Here is a 25,098-nt window from a genome sequence, read left to right as displayed (position 1 = left end):
CTGTGAGGTGTGGGTGGTTCATCTACTCAGCAACAGTCGCAGCCTGTTCTAATCATAACGTCTGCATGTTTCACTGTCAGAGACTCCATAACGGAGCAGATCTGTGGCTGATCTGAAAGGAGTGCCAGGAGGATCCTGACTGCAAAGACCTCACAGCTGCCAGTCTGCAGAGCAAAACCACACATTTCACAGATATGATGCGATTAGCATGAAACAAGTCAGAACCACTGGACAAATGAAAACTGTATTGTTTATTTGACTTTGACTTTCTTGCTCGCATGAATGCTGTCAAAAGCATGTTGTTATTAAAATAATAATGTAGAGTGCGATTTTATAAAATTTGTGAAAATTTTTATTAAAAAAGTGAAAATTTCAAACGATCATATTAAAAGATTTCTTTACTTTCCTAAACCTTGCATTGCTTGAGGAATACCAGTTAGGGCTGTTATGATTACAAATTTTACAGGATGATAAATTGCCCCAGAAATTATTGTGATAATTGATAATAATGTTGCTCTGAGATTATTTTCAAGTGATACATTGATAATGGCAAGTTTTAAAGAGTAAAAAACTTTAATTTTGTACAGAACACTCCACACTGCAAATTTTAAATATCCAAAATAAAACCCAAGCAAAAACAAATAAAGAGAAAATAAAATCCACACACAACCAAATAAAATGGATTATGAAGTCTTTAAGCAAAATTGCCATTTAAAAAATATCAATTATCAAAATGAAAATTACTGAGTTCATTTAATTAACCATGCAATTAATTGATTAATTTCTCATTGCGACAGGCTTAATACTGTACGTACATCAATTTGTCAGTATGATCCAGGCAGTTCAGCACACCCACATATCAAATTAATACAGAGCCTATTTGAACCTGTGCAATTAAGTATATACCAAATTAGTCTGGCCATTTTCTATGCAAGTCTGTTCGATTTTCATCTCCACCTGGGATTTCTCCCATTGACGGATAAATTGGTCAGTTTGAAAATATTTCTGATTGTGAAAAGCTTGACAATAAAAACAGGAGATGCAACAGCACTGCAAGTTCAGTCCTCAACAGATTTCATCTCCAACATAATCTGTAACATCTTTCTCCCTACCTGGTGATGATGGCCAGATGCGGTGGACTCATGCACACCCCCATGAACAGCACCACATTCTCATGGCGAGTGTTGCGGTACGCCATCACCTCCCGTTTGAAAGCCTTCAGTTGGTCCTCGTTGTCCCGCTCGATGTCGATCAATCGGATGGCAACCTCTCCGTGCCACCGTCCGTGGAACACCTTGCCGAAGCGCCCTTTGCCGATCATCTCTCCAATCTCCAGCTGCTCAAAGGGGATGTCCCACTCCTGTAGGAAGATGCTCGTCTGGCTGGCTTTGCGTGGGAAGTTGCGAGCAGACAGAAGGGACAAATTCATCTCCTCAAACTCATCGCCGGAGTCCTCATCGTTCGCATCTTCATTCTGTGGTAAAGCAAAGAACACAAATTAGGGTATTAGAACTGTAGGTTATCAGAATAACATCTAATTGTGATATTGTTGTTGGAAATGGGGATTAACATATTTATAACAAATAACCCACATTTTCCTGGCCTTTATTTATCGTTTCCTTCATCACAAAGTCCCCTTCAATCATAAACTTTTGCAACTCTGCCACAAAAATTCAGATCCATTCTGGGCATCATTGGCAGTGAAAGTCCATCTATCAGGCCAAATATAATACCAGAAAGTAGAATTTGCATGTATGCCACTATGAATCTAATATCCAACCAAATATTGCATCCAAGCAATCCTTTGTGGTTGCAATATTCCACATATAGATATTGTACTGATGATTGCAATTGTAATTCATTGTATTCTTCCGTTCTACTACCAGAGTATCACTGGAACTGGATGATTTTCAGTTTGACGGGCCGTGACGGTTGATTGGCCAGTTGAGAACTCAAAAATCTCATCCTTCAACCAATCAGTGAATACACCACACTAAGCTCTACCAGGTTGCTCTGACAACAATACTGCCCAGTGTAGACAGTGTAGTGAGTGAAGATGACTTAAAATTAACTAGTTTCAGTATGAGTGAGGTACTTAAAAATTAATCTAGAGATCGCACAGAGACATAGGAAACAATTTAAAATAAAGCTTAAATTGTTCCTATATCATATCGAGACATGCCCATGGTTCATTTAGGCTTTGGGACATAACAAGACATTCAGCAGGTAATAGGAAAGCTGAACAAATCTTAACAAGATGTTCTACTTTATCCCTAAGACCTTTCAGACTCTGTCATGCTGGATTTGAAAATATTGACAGTCAATATCAGAGATAAGACATGCATCTACATTCACTAGGATATAAACACAGAGACTGCAGTTTTGTTATGTTAGACCTGCTATCTGCCCTAATATATGAGATGCTTAAGAGAGCTTAAAAACATCAACTCTGTAATCAATTTAGTCTTATCAATTAAAAATAACACTAAGATCCTGTTTTAGTGACTGCTCTCACACAGGGACATGGTATAATCTCTGCTCTCTATATTAATAAGTAATGATCCCTTGTGGCAGAAAGGCAAAGAAATTAAATATAGATAATATTTAAAAAAATGTTCTAGCATCTACAAAAAGAACATACAAATAAATCTGAAAATGTATAACGCACGTCGCTAAAACAAGTGAACTAACAACAAAACCCCACAGACATCCATGTCCCAAAAAATGCAGTAAAGAAAAACATTAATTAAATATTCTTTCTGTATGTCCTTGTTTAAAAGTTACAGCTAAAGAAGCATCTGAATTTCCATTCCATTCAATTGGAACATAAACTCATAGCTTATCGATTATCAGTACCTTCCTATTAAAGAAAGAACTTCATTGTTATCTGGACCATGTGTTTGAAATGCAGACTGCTGTTCAGGCTCTTACCAAAGAAAATGGAGTTATAAAAAGAGAAAACAACTAGAGGGGGAAAAAGGTGGCTGAGTAACTCTGATTTGATTTTAAATATAATGAACTGAAAGAGTGAAAATAGGCTATTCAAAGATGCCAGCTGGGATATAATTCAAAGCAATCTGCATTACATTTTCTCAGGATCCATCATTGTTACAGAAACAGAACTGACGAGCAGCAGTCTTGCTGCTTTTGACGCATAACTTACCTGGAGGCACCTCGGAGAGCCAAGACAAATTATGCTAAATGGGAAAATCACGCAAATGGCTGTGACGAGCGATGGTGAGAACTCTGCTTGCATTCCATTCACATTCACTCACAAATTCACACGACAATGTGGAAATGCAAAGCAACCATTGATCTGAAAACTTGAAGTTACACCTAAATTCAGATCGATCAAAGAAGGACTCACATCTGATGTCGGTTCCACTTCGATTTGAAGTAAGGGGTTGCCCTCATTCCTGAAAGAAAGGCAAGTTTTAATGAAAATATAAGCAAATAGGGTCTCTACATTAATATAATTTTAAGCACTTTTAAAGAACTGATCCCTGGAGTCAAGTGATTTTCTGACACTGCAGTGGCTCTAACCAGAAATCCACCTGGTATGGACAGATGATTTTAGTGATTGTGACATTTGCAACTCCCTCTGGAAATGGAGGTTGTGAAAGAAAGGTGTGATATGTTGGTAATAGTTACTGTAAAGTGTTGCTGCAAACCTTCAGCAGATGAAGATATAGTGTCAGACATCTGGCACGCTCAGATCCTCAGATTCATTTTTTAGACACTTATTTTTATTTATTTATTTACATTTGTACCATCCTTTTCGATGTGTATAGCGATGAGAAAAAATTGTATCCTTGTTAAACTTCCTTTTGTTTTATGCTTATTTATTGCTCTGACTGTAGATATGGGCAAGTTTACAATAGATAGCTTTTTTGTAGATAATAGCAGATCAATGAATCTGCCTTACTGGAACAACATGTCTTTCTTAACTTGAAATGGTCAAAGTCATATTTATTTCCCCAGTGGAACATGAAATTATGGTTTGCTAATTAAAAGCTTCTACATACAAGTATAATTTAAAAAGCTTAATTTCCATTTCTTTTAATAGGATTCTTAGGGGTGCAACTAATTGTGGCTCTGTAATTTTGTAAAACAAGAAAACAAAAACAATTATTTCTTAATTTGTTTTTTTCCCTCCACTAAACAAATGCATCCAAATTAAAGGCAGAAATGTTCTGTGTTTAATTATACTAGTGGAACAAAAGACTGGATTATTTTAAACTTTCTCACACATCTTTACCAGGAGTGGCAATTAACATGTGGGGTGCGCTAAGTGGCTGTTCTTAATAGCCGTACTTTGACTTATGAAGAGCAACACCTTGAATGCTATGTTTGCTTGTCTTTCCCTCTTTGAAGGATAAGGTAACTGGGCCGCTATATCAAATGAAATTTATACCACAGGAAAACAGGAAGTTGTAGATTACTCATCAAAAGTTCCCAAACATTCTGATCTTTAGAAAAGTAAAGTACAAATCAGGCAAAGAAATGATTTAATTATCTATTCTATACTTTAATTGATCACACAGTAGCGCACTGTTTACAGAAGTAGTGATGGATGCGGCCACTGGTGGATAAATTTGAAAGTTACTCAGACATGGGAGTCGACAGTATTGTCATGGGATCGTAATAAGACAAAATAAATCATAACTAATAGCAATCATCTTTTGTGGAGCATTGACTGCAGCTTCTGAAGAGAAGCCTGTTTGGATCGACACTCGGAACCAGGAGTGGTGGGATTGTGATGCTGGTTTCTTCTGGTGCAGAATTATGATGCATGTGTCACGTTAATGATGTAAAAAAAATTCAACATGATCTTTCAGGCTAGACACTTTGAGAACTATTGGATACATATTTGAATAAGTACCACTTATGGAAGTGGGAAAAATAAAAAAATTTTGGTGGGTGTGTCAAAATCAGGTGGTAGAGCCTGCAATGAAATGTCAGATAAGGGTCGTACTGTATGTGCCTCCTGTGTGAACGTAGCTTATGTCACCTCATATTTAGACATCTGCCAAGACTGCTAAGAAACCTGGGAAGCAGCATATCCTTTTAAAGGTTGTATCCATACATTTCCAGCATATACATTTGAGTATATTGATATAAATTCAAGTTTTATTTAAAATGTTTCCAAAATAAATTTTGGGTTTGATCTTATATGCATTTCAAAAGAGAAAAAGAAATCTTATTCAGTCAAGAAAATACACTATATTTTTGTATCGGACTTGTGTTTGACAAAGACTTTGCCAAATGAAGCATTATTTCTGCTTTAATTACACGAGAATTATTTACATCAAAGTTTTGTGGATGCTGTAAAAAAGAGCCACTGGATTGTTTATTGTATGGAAATGTATTCTGTGTTGCTGCTTCGCTGCGCTGATTGCTGATTGATTGCAGGTGCACCTGATAAACTGTGGGTGCCTGTGGGTGTGGAGCAATCTTAGAGAAGCTGAAATATTTGCTATTATACCTACAGACACTTTTTGTGCACCGAAGCACGACGCAATAAATATGTCGCAGAGAAAAAATGTGGATCTGAGCCTGTGTTGCTGGATATTGAAGCTACTTGCCACCTTTGTCTGTGCACTGGTAACCTTTTTTCAGTCTGCTTTCAACAAGACACCAAAAGAGCAGCCATCCCGCTGGTGTAGAATCTCTTTGTTAAACACGAGGTCTGTTATTGAGGCCACCTCAATGACTATAAAATGAGCCATTTTCACAGCTTCGAGCCATTTCTGAAATTACATCTGCTTTATTTTAGTCATTTTTACAGAAGGTGTCTTCTCTGTCACAGCGGCCTAGAACTGAAATCACAGAATATTGTTTTTTCTTCATGAAATAGTTTGAGAAGTTTTTTTGACCACTATCTTTTTTTTTTTTTGCATTTAATTGTTTTTTATTTTCCCTTTCTTGTGCCATCACTATGTCATGATATCTCATCATATTATATCGGAAAGAATCCTGGAGACAATTTTTATGAATAAATTACCAGCACCACTCCACAACACTGCAAAAGAACAATGATGGATTCATGAATATATTTTGAGCAGGGTAGGAATGTAAGAAACTCCCATTTCTTGACCTCAATTTTTTTTGTCTAAATCTTTTTATTAACTTCAAAGTGCATTTTCACCCTGAGGCCCAATTAATTTCTGACCTCAGGATGTATACCTTCAGATTCATGCACAGTGGGAGGCAATAACATGACTAAAACAAGCCCTCATATTCCTCACTGTGTAACATTAGTGTGTAACCTCTAACAACCTCTCCAGAGGTACATTAGCACTTGTTAACAAAGCATTCCCGGACTCTGGGCAGAGACTACAGGTGAGGCAACTTATAAAATAATGTGTTTCCTGTGGCGCCAGAGGCTCATAGTAGCGGTTCGATCTCTGCTCTAATGAGGGAATCCTGCAGGGCGTTGAGGTCTGAAACAGGCCCTCATTAACCCTGGGATGAGGCAGTCCAGGCCAGAGAAATCTGTCACCTGCTACTGCAACAGCATAGCAAGATGTGGGTAGAGAGGGACAATAACACTGGTGAAAGAGGAATATAGGTTTTAAAACTTTGCTGATGTATTTACATTTGTCAAAAGACAGACAACAGCCAGAAAAGAGAAACAGTAAAAAGCTGAAAGTCCTTCACTTAAGTCACAGAATTCAGAGACAAAAGCGTTTACAATGTTATTCTGAGGTACTTATTTAAAGTTATTCAGTTGCAGATGACAGAATGCATCATGAACAAATGGAGAGTATTTTCTAAGCACCACAGAAGCAGAGAAAAACAATGTGATGAACTGACTGACTAATCACAGTGGGGAAACGTATAGTTTGCAAGGGAGACTTCTAACTCAGTTTCTCCGGGTTACGCTCCTCAAGAGCTCATTTCTTATCTCCAGTCATAGAATATTTGTTCTGATGAGGCTCATTTGTCAGATTAAAAGTGCATTTTGCAAATGAGAACCTTTAAACATACTTTACATTAAGCCCACATTTCTGCAATAAAATTTGTGTTATTGGTTAGATGTAATATTCTAGCTTTCCAAGAAATTAAATATCATGTTTTCATTAGCCTTCAGCAGAAAAATATAATTAACAGAAATAAAGGCTTAAAAACATCCATTTCTGTGTAATTGATCTACATAATACGTTTCACTTGAGTTACTGAAACAATTGTATTTGACAACCATTAGCAGTGGATTATGGTAAGCCATTTTTGAAAAAAAGTCATCTGTTTTGTTCAAAAAATTAATTTTCTTAATTGATTCCTCTTACTTTGAGATATTTATTAAAATATTTGATCTTAAAGCTGGCAGCTGTTTCAGCACTCTGGCATATTGATGTCTAAACATGTGCCTTTACTGTAGATCAGCTTTTTCCTGTATAGCTTATATGAATAACAAAAAAATATACTTTGGTATTTTCTTCTGTCAATGTAGTCTAAACAATGATATCATTACAACTGACCATCTGCTGTAGATTAAGTTTCTCTTGTTTCCTGTGTTAGATTGAGATGCTAATCCAATTAACATCAGGGTCGAAAGGCATCTCATCACCTATCCTCCTCTTCCGGATGTTTTCCCATGACCAGTGGCTTCCTCAAAGAGTCAGTGAAAATCCACTTGGCATCCCAAGCGTAGCGTGAAGTAAAGGCCATGCTAACATTAGTCTCTGAGTAATCGTCATGTCGTCCCTCACATTGAAATTGTCACCCAAATATCTGTGCTCCAATAAGTCTGACTTGGCCTCTGAGCGGCGGTCACAGAGAGGAAGAGAGAAGCGCAAGGAGGAGACACGGTATACTGTCAGACAAGGACAGACAGAGGAAAAGGGATGGATGAATAACAATATGTGTTCTACTCACCCCTGTTCAGAGAGGACCGGATGCAGAATGACTTGCGGTGCTCTACTGGGAGGTGCCTCTGGTGTAACATCTGGAGACATTGAAGTTACAACCCTTTATAATGTATCCAAGCAATCAAAGTTATATATGCATATATATATAAGTAGTTCAGCAATGGTAGCTTATCTATGAATTAGACAAGCACAATTGTATGGTTCTGTCAAATGAAAACTTGAAGAAGGAGCGATTGCATTATTGTCATGCCAAGACTACAACCTAATCACATCCACTTGTACTGTTGGTGGATGTACCCGAGAAGTCTAAATTATAAAACTTTCTGGTACTGCAGAGACTATGCACATGGAGTCCTGCCACTGCTGCTTTTGGCTGTAGCAAAACAAACCTCACAAAGCTGGTGAAACAAATCCATGTTCTCCAAAAAACAGAGAGAGAAACTGCTATGTGTTTTCTGAGACACGAACAGCACATGGTGTAAGAGTTTTAATTTAATTTTAGTCTACAATAATTTTTAATAAATTATACAAACTGATTTAGAATCTGCAAACCAGTCCAAGACATCTTTAAATTACATTTATGAAGGTAAATACATGAATTACTTCTTCATCATTTGATCATAACTACAGTAGTTTTCATTGCATTGGTTACCAAAATTAAAGCAGGTACCTTTAATGTGACAGTGAAGTTATTAGGGATATTGTTTGGAACAAGTACATTAAGATTGATTTTAAAAAAAGAAAAACTAGATTTAAAGAATGCCTTTCATCAATCATGCATGCACTGGAGTATTTTTGGTAAAATGGATGTCATTTCTGAAGAGTAACATCGTCAGAAATTGAAAAAAGAAGCAATTGTTTTTCATTTCATCTCTTGAGTTGTTTATCTCAATAAAAATGCTGAACAGAAAGATTTAGATGCAAAAATGTCAGCAGTAAAATGTCTGTGTATTCAAATTTTGCCTAGCATGGCACTGTGTGTTATGGGATAAGTATCTGCATATGTGTAGGGAAAAAAACTGTTCATATTTTTACTTTACTGTACATAATAGAACTTTCCGAAATGATTGACACCACAGCTAAGCATGGCTAATTCCCTTAAAATATACATCAATGTTTTATTGCATTGGCATGCACTCAGACAAAAACACATCAATCCAGTTTTTTTATTATTATTATTTCAGTGCAATTATACATAAATAAACATGAGTCTACTGAAGACTTAAGTGAGAGTTAAGAACCTTTCGCATACAAGGATTGAAATTTTTTTTATTTGTATTTTTTTAGCAGGTTTCACCCATCCTGTGCTTGCATAATTGCAAGAAAGTCTTAATATGTCTGTTTTAAAACTTAGTTTTTTCATAACTAAGTTATGAAAAAACATGTTCTTAAAATAATCTAAAATTGTCTATATTTATCTGAAGCATTTTTTTTAAATGTATACTTTGGTCACAGTGTCAGTGATCCTTTATTTAATAATGCATGTTTTCCAGTTTTCCTGTGGTATCAATTAGAAAATACAGTATTCAATTAAAGGTGTTGTGTATTGATTTTTTAAACTCATTAATTAGAAAATACAGTAGCATCTTGCCAAATGTGCCCATTGCCTGAATAAAAGTAATACAATTAAACTAACTTCAACTGTGACAACCAAAACCAGATGAGGATGACATACTTATCTTGCCACCATGAACATTTACAAGGTCAGAAACCTCTAAAGCTTACCAATGGAGATCGAAAGTTTCTATAACAACCCTTTTTAAAGATTTTTGGTAAAAAAAAAACAATTTACCACAGGTTTAAATAATAGTAAAGATTGTTGTTTAAACAGTAAGGTAAGGTCAGGTTACATGCATAACATCACACCTCATAATTTAAGAACTGTACATTTAATAACTATATGTTAGCTGTTAAATTAGGCTATATGAGTGAAGTTTTGTTATTTTTTCTGTTCTTTAAAAGCGCAACATTTCACAGGGAATATGAAGTAAGGGCAGCTTTTGTGTTGACTCTACCTCTGAGAGACACATCATAACTGCTGCCTGTGTTAACACACTGTGACAATTTGTGGCACAAAGTGCAAGCTGCAGAAAGTCCCTCAGTTGCATGGCACATTAGAAGTTGGCACTGTCACCTCACAGCAAGAGGGACCTGTTTTTTCTTTTTCATGTGGAGCTCTCATGAATGCTTTCATGGACTGGCTCCAAGAACCTGCAAGCGCTCAGTGTTCAATCTAAGCCATTCATATGCAATATGTAATTTATATGACAAATCTCTATATTTCAGCCATATGAATGCTGTGACATGAATGATCCCACAAAGATTTATCACAGCTATTACATTCACATTCGAAAACATTCAACACAATGCTGGTCTTGCCATTAGGCACCTTATATCCTGTAAAAGTGGTTTGTCTTTTCTTTTGTAAACGAGAACCAGCATTAAACATATTATGACATTAGTGTTAAACTGGATCAACTTCCACATAATATTGTAAAAGAAAGCGGCAAACTAGTTCTGTTAAGCAGATGAATAAGGTAGGTAGCGTAAATTTGACTAAAAAGAGTATGAGTCGACAATAAGCAACACATGCAGCTGTCCGCAGCACAGCACAAACAGAGCACCTGCCTTAACAGATCTCTGCAAGCTACACCGTCTGCTTTTCCCCCAAACCTCTCCAGGTTCTCCCAGCTGTAATAGGCTGCCAAATGAGCTACTAGTGAATGGTACCACTGTTGACAAAAGCGAGAGAATCTGGGCTCTGACAAATCATTAGGAACCCCAAATGAGACAAGCATGAGTGGGTGTAGGAGCCAAGAGTCTTCAACAAGCCAAGGTGAGAAAAGAAAAAAAATGACTACTGACATCAAAACATTCTGCCTTACTCATCATTGGTTAGTTTCAAAGCACTGAAGGATTTAAAATGATAAATTACTCGGGGTCTTACCAGGGAAGATGAATTGCTGCTTGTATTTGAAGTAACTGGATGCTGTGGAAGGAGAAAAAACAGATGAGCCAGAGTTAAATCATCTAATTTGAGCTTTAATAGGCTAATACACAGAGGGATTACAAAATGCATTTTAATTTTCAATGAAATTATTAAAGTTTTTACAAAACTGCATTTTTACCTGTTTACCTGTTAAGATAAAAAAAAAAGACTTTCAAAAATACAAAAATTTGCAAAAATGGCAACTTTTTGTGCAAGATAGAAATTTTCTAGACTCCCAAAATATGCAACTAAGGTCTGAGCTTCACTCCTTGTAATATTTTGTTTTTGAAGAAAATCTTCACCTACACTGACAGTGGAATTTCAATCAAAAAGCAAAGAAGGTGGTGTTAATGAAAACAAATGACTGAAAAGTTCCTTTGTTAGTAATTCCATCACCAAGTGAAATACATTACATAGATTAATTAGATTACTTCCGTTTTAACATATTTATATTTCGTAGTATGTTTAATAACTGCTAAAAGGTTACTTTCAAAAGGTACTATTAATCTGACAAGCCTGATCAGGACATATATTCTAATTTATTGAATAAGACTGTAAGGCATTCACATGTAAGTTTTGGCTTTATTCTTAGCACTAAAAAAGAAAAGGCCTTCCAGTAACTGTGGGTCTGTGGGTGCATCAGCAACCCCCCAACATCGCCAGCCCCCCACCCAGTTCCTCCTCGTCCCCACCAGCTTACAACACAAAGTTACACCCTTGGCTGCAATAACCTTTTCTTTTTGTTCCAAGACGTCACTCCACTGTTGTCACAGTTTGCATGTTTAAATGTCTGATTCAATGTCACATAAAGTATTTTAGAACTTCCCAGTTTGAAAGTATTTTTTATCAAAAACTTTGAATGTGGACAGCAGGTTCAAACAAGGAAATGTATTTTGCAGAAGGTACAGGTTAGTTTGGGCAGGGCTTAAGATCCTGCCCGCACTTTTTAAAGATTTAGAATGACAGATTCTGAGAAATAAATTTTCAAGTTTCTTACCTACAACACGTTTCTTCATATAAAAACAAAGCAATTTACCTCACCCTTTTCTAGTAGTAGTTATCACCTTTTTGTCACTTGTAAACCTGTCCAGGAGATTTATTTCAGTGAATGTAGATTCTTTGAGAAATTAAGCCAATACAAAAGGATGCAAACATTAATTTTAATTTTAAAGGGGCTGTCCATTTTTTTATTGACTCATTTTCAGAATTTCTATGGTGCAAGGAGCAGGTCAGTTTAAACATTGTGGCAGTTATTGCAGAGTCTATGTTCTAATATATTATATCTTTTGAAATGCTCTACTGATAGAGTAACTACACATACTGGTAAACTTCCTACGTCCAGCCAACTGAACACCTCTCAGGTCTTGTGGGGTCCCAACCACAAAGCAGGTATCATTTTGAGCTTATGAGAAAGACATTTTTAAATTATCGGTCTGGATAATTTAAATGCCAAATGCAATGCCCATTATTCTGCTTTCTGAGATTTTGTCAGCCAGAGACCAACAAGCTGTGTGGACGTATTTTGAAAGGCTAGTTTTTATAAATATTGCCATACTTCCATGTGCATCTGAACACCAGTCAACAACTTTTCTGTAAGTTTTGTCCACCTACATTTCACTGGAAGCACCTTAAAATATGCTACATGCCGAATAATCAATGAGTCATATGACTGCTATTCACAAACTTGTGGTTTTAGATATGAAATGATAAAAACTTACTGATATATTTTTTGTGACAACCAAATATTTAGTTTTGGTTTTGTAAAGCAATATCCTTTTACAGCATTGTAAAAAGAATGAGAATATATCAGTTAAGTTTTGAACATTAACTTGAACCATGTTTTGTTAACTTTGTGTGTTCCTACCTGTCAAGTTGAACTGTTTTTGTTGCCGTGCCGACTGTGGAGAAGGATGCAGTGGTGATGGCGGAGTGGCACTGCTGGGCAACGGAGGAGCCGGGGAGGATGGAGTGGAGGAAGTGGTGGATGATGGATTACTGCTGGAGTCCGGTTGGTAGGGGACTGGGATGTGATCCTGAAGAGAGACAGAAAAAAATCTCTGAATGTTTTTGGTTTCAGAAAAACTTTAGCCTGATCCTTAATGTTTGTTTGAAAAAAATACTGCTTCATAGCTTTACTTCTTTGTTCAGGAATGTAGTAAAAAGAGGAGATTTTTGACACATGAAGACCCAACCAGTTCTTTTGAAAATTCCCATTGTTTCTTTACTCTTCCTGTCAGTCTCGGTTGTACACACTTTTTTGATATTTTTCTTCTATTTACTAATTTGCTTATTTTTCTCTAACAATGAGCAGCATATACATATCACACTCAGGATTGAGATTCTGGAATTGGTAATTTAATTGGTAGACTGTTTACTCTTACATGATTTATGTATGGTTTATCAATTCACATCGATATGTAGAAAGGAAGAAAGTTTAAAGAACTATCTACCCAAAATTATTTTTAAAATAGATTTATGAACGCCGTACTGGTAAAATAGCCCACAAGGTTTAGTACTATTGAAGCTCTTGTTTTCATGTTCCTATCCACAGATTCATTCTAAACCTTCACTTTTAGCTGCACAGTGGGAATCATATGATAAACTTCATTCCAGAGGAACTAAACATAAACCCTGAGCTGCCAAACATTCAGCGTGTGAAAGCAAATGCATCTGTGTAAACATCAATGTCGCTGAAAGATATTTTTGTACCCTTTTTTATCCCCTGAGAAATAACAATGACTCATAACCCGCTCCCATAAATGACAGAAAGTGATATGTAGGACAAGTTACAAACAATGTAATTTGGAGTTTATTTGTCATGCCTACCTTGTTGATTTTGTTGGTTTTGGGGAGCGTCTGACTGATGTGCAGGTCTGTGTACCTGAGTGGATTGTTGATGTCACATGGCACTGATTCAGTCCGTACCAGACGAGCTACTATAGAAAAAATGAAAACAGAAAAGCACTTAAGCTCTGTGGGAAACTTAAACACTTGCTTAATAACTTCAAGAAAATCAGTCAAGCACTGCTTCTTATTTAAAAAAGAAAACAAATCTCACCACTTGTTATGAAATGCTCAAAACATCTTAAGGAGTTTATGCTATTATAAAAGTGTCACATTTCTTATAAAAGCATTGTTGAAGTGGTCCAATTAGAGCTTCTTACCTTGAATGATTCCCTGTTGGTCTTATTTGGAAAAAAGAGATGGAAAGCAGGAGAAGACAAAGGGGTTTTTAGTTTTCAGTGATGTTAGTGTCAGGATAAACAGTGCATCATCCAAATCATTGCTCAAGACAGACTTGATTCATCAGTCAGTCTAGAACATTTTGTTTGCTGCAATTAGAAGGTTTCTCTTTTGTGGGGACAAAAACACACTTTTTATAGCCAAGATAATTAAAAATAAATGAATAATTATAAGGGGAGATTAGATATGGATCTGGAGTGCAGGCATCTGCTCTCTTCTAATGAAATAGTTAAGAAAAAGACGTTTGTCAGAACCTACAAAAGTTAGGATATCTCAGTAAACTTAAAGCTGCCCAATCATTAGCTTTCACCTGGGGCAGCTGATTCAGCAAACCAAGTACTTAGTATCAGTTTGTGATGCTACATACTTTACTAGGAAAATAAATGAACAAAATAGACTCATGACGAGCAAAATTGTTTTGCCTATTATATAAAGATAAGGAATAATTATCTTGTGATAGCAGTGCAAAACATTTTTTAGTTTAAAGCTGAAACAATATAAGACAAATGCCAGTGTAACAATCTTCATCCTCCAATGAAGATATCAAGTTATTATATAATGCAAACTTTACATATCAAAGATGGAATAATAGAAATAATTATTGAGTTAAGTTTTTTTCTTTAATTTGTCACACATTAACAATCAAAATTTTGGCAGTATCAACTGAATTTTCTGGGACAAAGTGCCTCATTTCTCACTCTGAAAAACATATAGGTAACAAACTCAGCTGTGGGTGATACTAAACAGGGACTATTCCATATTACCAGCAGCCTGACACACATCAGAAAATTAAAATGTGCCTGGAGCGACACAAGTTAAGGTAAAGATGCATTCATGCAGGATAAAAATGTTCCAACTTCCGTGAAAAATTAGCCTTTACCCCAAGGCTTTACAGTATGATTTTCCTTTGTAAAGTTAATGAGATGAGAAAAAATAGGAACATGACAAAGACTATCATGTTCCGTGAACTCTATAATCTTTCATAATTACTTGTCTTGACTGTGAAAGCAAAAATGTCTATAACAATCTTTATCAATACAATGTATGCATTAAGCATTATATATTACCTTTGAGGGATTCTCGTCCGCCTCGCTGTATAATCAATAAATGGCAAGGTGGGGCTTCTTTGGTGCATTTGTTGTGGCACTTCAGCCTATGTGCAAACAGAATACAGAGACTAAATTAGTGCCTATTAGTTACCATTTGAATATTTACTCAGAGTTCAAACTTATGCAAACAGGAAGCATTAACATTAACAAATAAATAAAGAAATACAAACTGCAATTGTATGTAATAAAGATGAAAACAAAGAGGTTAGACAAATGTCAAGCACACAATTAAAAGAATTAAAAGATCAATATGATTTACTTGTTTGTTTTTTTTAAACTTATAGAAATGTGGGATCAGATCTTATTTACTACTAGAAATTTAAGTGAAAGCTGTCAAATAGTCATGATACCTACTTGCAGTTTTTACATTTTAGTCCAAACAACATTCCCTTTCCACATACTATGCATGTCTGGGACATCCAGTACTTGGTGGAAAACCTGCAAGTAAGAAAAGACACAATAAAGGTGGTATCATCATATCAAACATCTTTGTAGCTATAAAAAAACATTAATCTTAATAAGCATTTTGCATTCTTATAAATGCTCATTAATTCACAATTAGTTTTGCCAGCTGTCTGGTTCTTCATATATAACCTATTTGCAAGGATAATACACACCTGCAGGAGCTTCTTGTATAACAGTGTTTACCATTGCAATTTCCTCACCTGCTGATTTAATTTGGGTCCATTTCATTTTCCATCTTTTTTAAACTCAGTCTGAACGAACAGACAATCTGAAGCACAGTAGTGAGGTCACAGGGTTAATATCAATAGAACGATCAGTCTGAGTGATCGGGAGTTTTCAAGCTTGTGTTCATGATTAGAGTCCAACGCAGCCTCTTCTCAAGCAAATCCACGGTGCTCTGCAGCAAGAACCAATTCCCTGCGCAGATTGACTGACCATTCCAAACACGTTTGTGACAATTGGCAGTATTTACTGATGCAACGACTGGACGCCAGTGGTGTCGCTGGCTGGCTAATGGCAGGTGACTAATCTAGTTTGACAGAATTAAAATCTCTTTATTAGACTCCTCCTTTGCCTCAAATGAGTCACACCTCACTCCAACCAAATCCATTTGACAGAATGTTTTAGCGGACTGTCAATTATGTAGGACAGTGAGGTCAGCTGCTGCATGACGAAATTATCTTTCAGCAAAGAGGGGGTGGCAGTGTAAACAAATGCATTTATCTAAAAAAACACAGAAGAAAGGAAAATCTTAAAATAGACAAATGGAATTCATATAGCTTGTTGTGTTAAAGGGGAGATATTATGCAAAATCAACTTTTTTGAGGTTTATATCAAATTATGAAATCATTCCCTTATCAATAACATACAAAGTGTTACTTTGATTCAATCATGCATGCTTCAGAAACCTTTGAATCTTCCATTGCAGGCTAGATGCCTGCTAGCACAATGCACTGCCTATTTATTCAGCAGAGCTCCCACATTAGAGTTCCCCTGCGACTCCTACTCAGTTCCTTCAGATTAGCAGCAGCAATTAGCAACACTTGGTGGAACTGTGCATCTGCTGAGCTTAAAATCCAAGCAACTTATCAGTTCAACACTCCTGTGAACTGCTGTGAACGGCATAATTGGAAATGCATTGTTGTGATGATGTGCTGAAGGTGGACTGTGGGAAAGGGTTGGAGCTTATTAAAGCTTATTTTCAAGGCGGTAATACAATGTCATCACAATGTTCCTCTCTCTAATTGCAAACTTAAGCTTAAGAGCAAACAGGTGATGCTTCCTAAAAAATAAAATAACATCTTAATTTGACAGCATTAATACAATTTTGCAAAAAAATAGGGCCAAAAGTCCTATTTCGGCGACAGACTAAATGCCAGTCATAGCATAGTTTTGATGGCAGACCCAGTTATTAGGTTTCATGCACAAATATTTCTTTTTGTAATAATTAAAATGATTTCCACACTTCATTCTTTACTTATTGTTATCTTTCATTTTAAAACTGGTTTGATAGCAAACATTTTGAGTGTGACTAAAAAGCAAAAACAGAAGAAATCATTTAGTTGCCCAATACAGTTTTTTTGCAACATTGTATCACATAAATTGGAGCATATTTATTAACCACCTCCAACACTCCACAACACGCAATTTTCTTTAGACTTACCGGTGCTTTATGGAGTTTCCAAAATCTCTTCGGGGAATCTGTGGGGACCAGCGAGGCACTGAAAGAGTGTCTACAGAAAAGAACAAAGAAAGAGTAAGGTCTTCATATTTATTTCCACTTTAAATGGTAGTTCTGACAGAATATCTATGAAGAATTGACTAAATGTCTTGTATTCACTGTTCATTTATTGTATATGGCATTTCAGAGTATGGGCGTGCTTTTGTAGCAACCTTTAAGTCTCAGATGTAATCAGCAGTTCAGACAACTGAGTGTCAAGATGTCACAATAAATTAGATGTCTTGGTGATGACCTAATTGATGACAAGGGTAATGGTCATATACCACTGACAGCTATGTTTTCATTGGGATGAAACAGCTAGTTAATTTGTTTCCAGCCTTAATTGCTAAGTGGACAAACTGACAAATGTGGTCATAATACTATCAGAATAGATTTGGGCTCTATTCAGATAGAGCCCAAATCTTTATCTGATTTGGGCTCTGATTTGCTTGTTATTTTCAGCAAGCAACTGAAAATAACTGTCACAGCAATTATAGTCAAAGCATCTGTGAGTTTATCAATCAACACACCGTTTTCATGGTATTCGGGAGTAACTGGTTCCCTAAACTATTATTCAAAGTGGTATTGTTGAAGTTCTGTATGTGTTGTTCCAAACCATGCAGAAATTGACTAGATCCAATTGATTAAGCTCCCTCTAAAAACTTCTTACCAACAGACATTAATGATCCATTGAAATAGAATACATATTATACTTTGATTACTGAAGAGCATGTGAAAAGTTGCCACAGACAAGGACAACTCAAACAATAACAGCATAACTACAGCAACTTAGATGGCAAGACATAAGAATTCAGTTAAGTAATGAAAGAAAATAGAAATTGACCACTTTAGTTATACGCTATGCTTTCAATTCTTCAACTAATGACATCTACTCCAGAAAATAGTGTCACAAACCAGCTATTAATGGGATTTTGTGTTTTTGACCTGTCTTCAAGTCAGTTGTCATCTAATTCCCTTCAGTTTTTGACATTTTTAAGACTCTTGAGAAAATTTTATATAAAAGCAAAACAAGAAAAAGCGAAGGTTTTAATTAAATATGCATTAGCACACAAAACCATGTGTCAGCAGCAAAGAACAATTCAAGCTATCTGTGTGCTGCACTCTTTTAAGCATCAGAAATGAAAACAAAATCAAATATTTTCTATAATACAATTCAATCTCTGTGGGTTTAGCAACAGGGTTTATTTAGTGATTGGGCTACTTTTATGCTGTCTGCAGTCCATTGTGAGCAACTCTAGCTTAAATAGAAGTTCACAAAAATGTCTTTCGCATGGTCCATTAGAGCCTGCAGAGATTGAGCAGCACAGTACATCTATGTGTAACCTCCTACTGAATGGTGAGCATGGCAACCCACACAACAGCACTGGCTATGTTTGTTAGCTGTGGAGCTGTGCACTAAGATAGGTGTACCAATGATTTAATAACAAAATAACTATGTAGAAAAGTGTTGATGAAGTTTAATACCTCACAGTCCACCATCAAAAATTATTTCAATGAAGTTCATCGCAATTACATCAAAGGCTCACACATATTAGAGAGATATTTATTTTCATTTTTGACAGCTGCATATGATGTGCGGTCCACCAATGCACATTTTCCAATAGGAAGACCTTCAGCAAACATGAAACAAATTTGAAAAGCACCACTTTTAGAGTTTATAAGAAAGTCTGACTACTTGGAAGAAAATAAAGCGATGGGAAATTACTGAAGTATTGCACTGTAGTTCTGTATGTGTATGTGGAATGTCCCTTTAGGTCCCTTTAGCTAAATGGACATTCCAACAGCCTTGCACTTCATGTATAAAATTTCCTTGAATGAAGATGTAATGATCCAATCAAGATGAAGCAATTTTTGTCTCATCAGAGACATGCACTAAACTTTTAATGTGTCTGCAGATTGAAACTATTTCATAGCATAAAATTAAATCAGCTCAATAGCCAACTGCAAACTTGCCCAATAGGTTTACAGATAACTCTGAAAGCAAATAAAGTTAGAAAAACACTTTAAAGTGGCCTAATGTTTTAGATGTGCTACTGCTCCAACACAGGTCACTAAAATTGACATCTTATATCCTCCACATGCCACACTTAGCTTTGTGCCATTTATTTTTGACAAAACCATATCGAACTGTACTGTACTTTTAGCAGTGCTGTGTGCAAGACAGTGCTGTAAAAAATGAAGGTGTTGGATCTAGATAATTGGCAAATAATTAATTTGAAATTAGTAATATTGGTATCAGAGACACCCAACATCAAAGCAAGTCAACAACTGTTTCAGGTAGAAGTCCTGAGTTATGGCACCAACCACGGACATATTAATATCATTAAAGATTTACTTTAAATCTTCCTTCAAAACGCTACTCAATTAACTTCAACTCTGAACTGACAAAAACATCAGAAGAAGTAAAGATGGCAAGGAAACAATATTATACAAGTCAGACATAAATGCTTTTTTTTGTGAGTCTTTATGTAAATTTATTCATGAGTATTGTGATGCTTTTAGCTAGAAATGAATCCCAGGAGTACATAATTCTGGGAAACTTGAAAGTGTTCTGTTTCTGTGTGAATACAGAAACTAACAACTAATCAGGGAAGTGTAAAGATAAAACATTGAAGAAATAAATGCCCCTGGACCTTCTTTTCTCGCTGCATAAAATGCCTGTAGTCCAATAAATGGGACTGTGTGAAATGAGATGGATTTAAACATAAAAATTTCATATGCAGTGGCTATTTATTTTATGAATTTTAAAGACTTTTATTTCTACTGGGTTTTTCCTTTGGAACATTTCATGTTCAAAATTCACGTCAGTCGTATAGAGAAAGATAAATACAGGCCAAAGTATTTACCTGATGGGGCAGAAAGAGGCAATTGAAATCTAAAAATGCTCCTAGGTTTTTGTTTGGCCCTGGTGGTTGCATGAAGCTACTGCGCTTAGTGTGTTACTAATAGAAAGAACCAAGAGATACCAAGACAATCTTATTAGATATTCTGCCTGAATTCCCCCAACTGGCTGCTCAAACAAATGCAGTCCTCAAATGCATTAATTTGTACTTCAAAATACCATCTGCCCAAAAGCGCCATGTCCCTCCCAATATCGAGTAGGTTTCATTGTTGTTGTCAGAACAACTCAGTAATTCCTTATAAAGAATGTGTTGCCAATATTTAATCTTGTAAGAGGTTTAATCAATTTGATTAATTGATCACCAGGTTGCTAATAATCACCAGCTGTAGACAATGATAATGTTGTGGCTCTGGTGCCATCGAGCATTTCCTGATTCCTGAAACACCCTTCCTCTGCTCCACCTCCAGTCTCTCTAGAGGCTTGATGTCTTCTCTCTGCACTCCGATGCATTGCTCAATTACACTCAATCATCCCTATAATCTAATAAAATAGGGAACTGACATCATCTGGCTCTTGTCGGCCAGGCTGGCAACTGGCAGATGACTTGACCTGTCAACAGCAGGGCTGAAGTTATTTATCATTCTGTATATGTATGAGTGTGCTGTTGACATTATCTTCAACAAGAGTCTTTGAGGGTACTGCTTTTCCTGCACAAGTGGTAGAATCTCTAGGGTATGGGAGATATCTAATTTTTAGAAAAATGCATATGCTTGATATGCAATATATTACCATGCACCTATATTTAAAGCCTCTTCTCTAAAGTTGTAAGTCTTGTAACACATTTCAAGAATTATTATTTTTGGCACCATCATTCAGAAATGAATGATGGTGCCATCATCATGGCACCATCAGGCACATACACATACACTGACTGTTTACTCCAGTAAACAGTCAATGTATGTAACAGTCAGTGTATGATAGAATAAATTGTGAGAGACAGCAAATCTAAGAAAAAAAGATTATTTTCAGATTCTTTAGTTGCATTTCATGATTATCTCATTGTAACATCTTTCATATTGTTGGAGTAAAGGAAACAGAGTTATCTTTTCTGCTCTTCCACTCTGAATCTATTCAAATGTGGTTGCTAAGTAGCATACCTTCATAGCAACTGGAGACATCCATTACAAAATTGCATCAAGAGAAAGTTAAATGGCAATGATGCCATGAAAGAAAGCATTGTGATCCTTAGTGGAGTATGTTAGAAGGCTCTTTTAAAGTCTTTTGTAGGTATGAGAGCAATTTGTGAAGTATGTTAGTCATTGTAAAATGGCTTGTACTTCTTTTGCTGAATTGAGGCTTCAGTAGATGGGAATAACAGATTCAGTATCATAATAGTATTTTTGAGCATTTATCAATACTGCATCTTAGAACAATAAAAGTATTCACACCAACACTATTTGTTAAATTTTTGCACTTGAATGCATTTAATTCATATGACTTGTAAAGATAAAATAAGTTTATACTTCTGCCCAATCTTTTCAGTATTAAATCAAATCAATGAAGACAAGTAACTTTGTTGTATAATTGTCTTTCACTTTATTATGTTTTTCTGCCTGTTTTCTCAGTCTATTCCCAAAATACACTTTAAATGTTTGAAGTAATATTTAAATTGAAATATTACAATTAAAAACCACATAAATGATCAGTTACAATAGTCTGTTAATTAGTGCTTCATATTTTGTAGTCAGTAATATCAAAGTAATATCAGTTTTGACTAGTACACAATGGGGGGGATGAGATTTATTCCTACACCTTTTTTAATATCTTAACAACATTAAATAATTCAATTTAGTTCGTTTATAGTGTCAGTTCACAAGAAAAAGAAGAGATTATGTGTATATATGTGTGCATATGTATAAACATTCTGGTCATATATTATGAAGAGTAAGTGGTAAGGAGATACTTAAAAAAACTTGCAGTCATAATTGAATTTCTATTAAATATTAATTGGAGCTGAATAAAAATGCAATTTGCTCTTTTTATATTATTGAAGTATGCAAGTATGAGGTAACAAAATACAATGTGGAAAAGTTGATGGGACGTTTTCAGAATATTCCTGAGAAGGCTGTCATGTGCATTTCTTTCTCAAACTTGTTTTCAGATTAATAGAAGTTTATATACTTATATGAATCATAAGTTTTGTTAATGTTAATGCTCAGTCTCTCTTCATTACAGGCGTTAAAAAGCTCAATGTAAAACTATTTAATGTACAAACGGCAAATTTCTAAAACTGCAAGAAAATCACACAAATGTCTGTGTTTCCACAAAGGTGGCATATACTGTAGTAAGAAGAAAAACAATAAAACAAGCTATAAAATGCATCTAGGGTCTGCCCGCAGTTTATGCATGTGAGCTATTGCTTGTGTGACAAATGAGCCTGTAGGAGTTTAAAAACCCCAAGGCGCCAGACAAGGGTGGCCTCTTCCATCTTCTCCCATTTGTCCTCAGCCTAATTAAGCCAAGGCTCTCATGGCCCTCCCTCCTCCGCCAAATTGTTAAATGACAAACACTATGTCGTGGGGTTAAGAATGGTGTTTGTGTGTTTGGTTGTGTTAATTTCTGAGCATGTTTAAAATAGAAATGCAAACTAAAATATGGTGAAAAAAACAAAATGTTCTGACTGCACATGGGTTAAAGAAAGCACAGATTTGTGTACAAATGTGAGATGTAAAGAGACCACTAGGAGCCTACTCAGAGCTAAATATAATTTATTTAATGTTTACCTGAGCTGGGTCCCCTGTAGACTGAATGATCAACTTTACTGTTTCTGACAGAGGAGAAAGGTACTGCAGGTATGCAAAAGTAGAAAGATACAGTACTCAAATAAATAGCAAAAAATCTATGTAAATTTTAGTCAATTATATTACTCACCTATTCATAAATAAAACAATCATCGAGTTCATCAATCTCAAAGAGAAGACTAACATACTTGGCAGAACTTAAATTAAACCCAAAAAATTGTTTTTCAAGATAACAAGAAACAGCTCAACATCAGAAAACAAAAATTGAGCAAGATGCAAAACTTAAATCTAAACTTTCAAACAGAAGCTGGTATAAGTTTATTAACATAAGTATTAAACACAAAAATATTCATATTCATATCTTACAGTGGGCTATGGAGAGCAAAATAAAAACTCAGCAGGACTGTAAAATTATGTGGGGGCGTTAGCTGCACAATGTGCTGTATTATTTTACATGAGTGTTATATATCAGTGATATTTAACAGGCTATTGCACACCATATTCACAATGCTTTCCATCTATGAATTTTAATGAGTATTTCTCCAAAGTGAAACAAAACACATTCAGAGTGGCAGCAAAACACAAACTAAGAATGGGGTTGAAAAATAGACCTTTTCCCCCTCTTCCCTGTGTAAAGTGAAGAAAAACATACTCTGAAGAACAAGAGATAAAGCCAGGTTGCTCAGTTGCTATAGCAACAGCTACAAGCCGATCAGGACTTTTGCAGAATGCTGTGCTATCATCTTTGGCAAGGGCATAAATCCCATCTCATTATTGGGGGGGACCATAAGCAGGGAAATTTCTTAAGACCAATTTTGGGGGGGGGTCGGCAAGGTTCCATTGAAATGTAACATAAAATGTGGTTTAAAAAGTTTTTAAATCACATTCAAGTTGCAGGACCAAAAAGGACTAGTAATGCACATCAAACATGATTTTCTAAGTAAGCAAACCGTTGAGAAGTAAAACTAAAATTCAAATGTTGCTTAGATACAAGTTTTGTTCAGTCTAACGATCTAATCTATAATTCTACACCTTTACAAAAATTTAAAGTTCTAAATAAAAGAGCTTCAATGAGTAACTGCTCTTAATAAAATTCCTCATTAACAAGAAAAAGAAACACAAAGCTTTTACAAACAATTGAGTTTTTAAAAAACCCAATAGAAGTCATGGCCTATTTAAATTCTAACTTGTTAAGTTGCTTTATTTTTAAACCTTTTTTAGTTTTGCCATGTCCTGGATGGCTGAGAACCAGCAGGTAGAAAGGAAATTAATATCTAGGAAGTATCATAACTTAAAAGTAACACTTAAAGCACTGGGCCTTATATAGAAAACAATTCAGATTTTATTTTGTGGTTTTAAAGGCTCTATGTTGAAGACAGTGAGAAATAAAGGCATAGCTTTCTGTTTTTTCTATCTGTTCTCGGCTCCCACACTCTCAGCTGGGTCCATTTGCTCAGCATCTCCCTCCCGTTTCAAACTCTTCCAATTAACTTAAAGTTAAAGAATCTCAATATGAATGAGATGTTTGCTACCTTTGACCAAAAAAAGCTTAAGTCTATGAAAGCAGTGTAGCAGTTTTGCTAATGAGGCAGCTTATCATGATTCAGCCAAAGTAATGAAAAAACGAACTGCAGTCTGATTTTTATTGTTAATGTGTTTCTTAATATTGAGAAGTGAAAGTAAATAAAAGATTTACATGTCTTTTGTTTAAAGTATTTACTTACTGGAGGGTTTTATGTTTGTGCTGCAGAGCCACAGCTAACAACTAGCTCCTCCCTCCAGCCTGTGCTGTTCGCTGCTGTTGCTCCTCCTCCTACACTTTGGACTGAACCATTGTTCTAATAATGGTAGGGGGAGACCTAGAAATTAATTAAACTTATTTTATTTTGAGATAAATGACAGATTTATTTCGTTTTTTGTTTCTTTTGCCTTTTCATTTGATATTATCTAAATACAAACGTTTCTTCAATGATTTTTTTGGGGGGTGGACAATTCTAGACTTTTCCAAGATTAGGGTAATCTTGGAAAAGTTACCCC

At 35.6% G+C, this 25,098-nt stretch overlaps 1 protein-coding gene across 3 annotated transcripts in view; it reads right to left on the bottom strand.

Moving 5' to 3' along the window:
• Positions 1-25,098, bottom strand: part of ksr2 (kinase suppressor of ras 2) — a 109,091-nt gene that overhangs the window by 27,448 nt on the left and 56,545 nt on the right. For all 3 annotated transcript variants that reach the window (XM_005803835.2, XM_005803834.2, XM_005803836.2), the window contains 10 exons: positions 17,341-17,410; positions 15,567-15,650; positions 15,171-15,256; positions 14,025-14,045; positions 13,687-13,796; positions 12,725-12,893; positions 10,819-10,860; positions 7,879-7,948; positions 3,368-3,416; positions 1,113-1,474 (listed from right to left, as the gene is read on the bottom strand). In XM_005803835.2, the coding sequence (XP_005803892.1) occupies positions 1,113-1,474; positions 3,368-3,416; positions 7,879-7,948; positions 10,819-10,860; positions 12,725-12,893; positions 13,687-13,796; positions 14,025-14,045; positions 15,171-15,256; positions 15,567-15,650; positions 17,341-17,410 (1,063 nt within the window). The remainder of the gene's footprint in view (positions 1-1,112; positions 1,475-3,367; positions 3,417-7,878; positions 7,949-10,818; positions 10,861-12,724; positions 12,894-13,686; positions 13,797-14,024; positions 14,046-15,170; positions 15,257-15,566; positions 15,651-17,340; positions 17,411-25,098) is intronic.

The sequence above is a fragment of the Xiphophorus maculatus genome, chromosome 12 (genome assembly GCF_002775205.1).
Source record: "Xiphophorus maculatus strain JP 163 A chromosome 12, X_maculatus-5.0-male, whole genome shotgun sequence".
NCBI lineage: Eukaryota > Metazoa > Chordata > Actinopteri > Cyprinodontiformes > Poeciliidae > Xiphophorus > Xiphophorus maculatus.
Note: the sequence above shows the minus strand (reverse complement) of the source record. Positions and strands in the feature narration are given on the sequence as shown.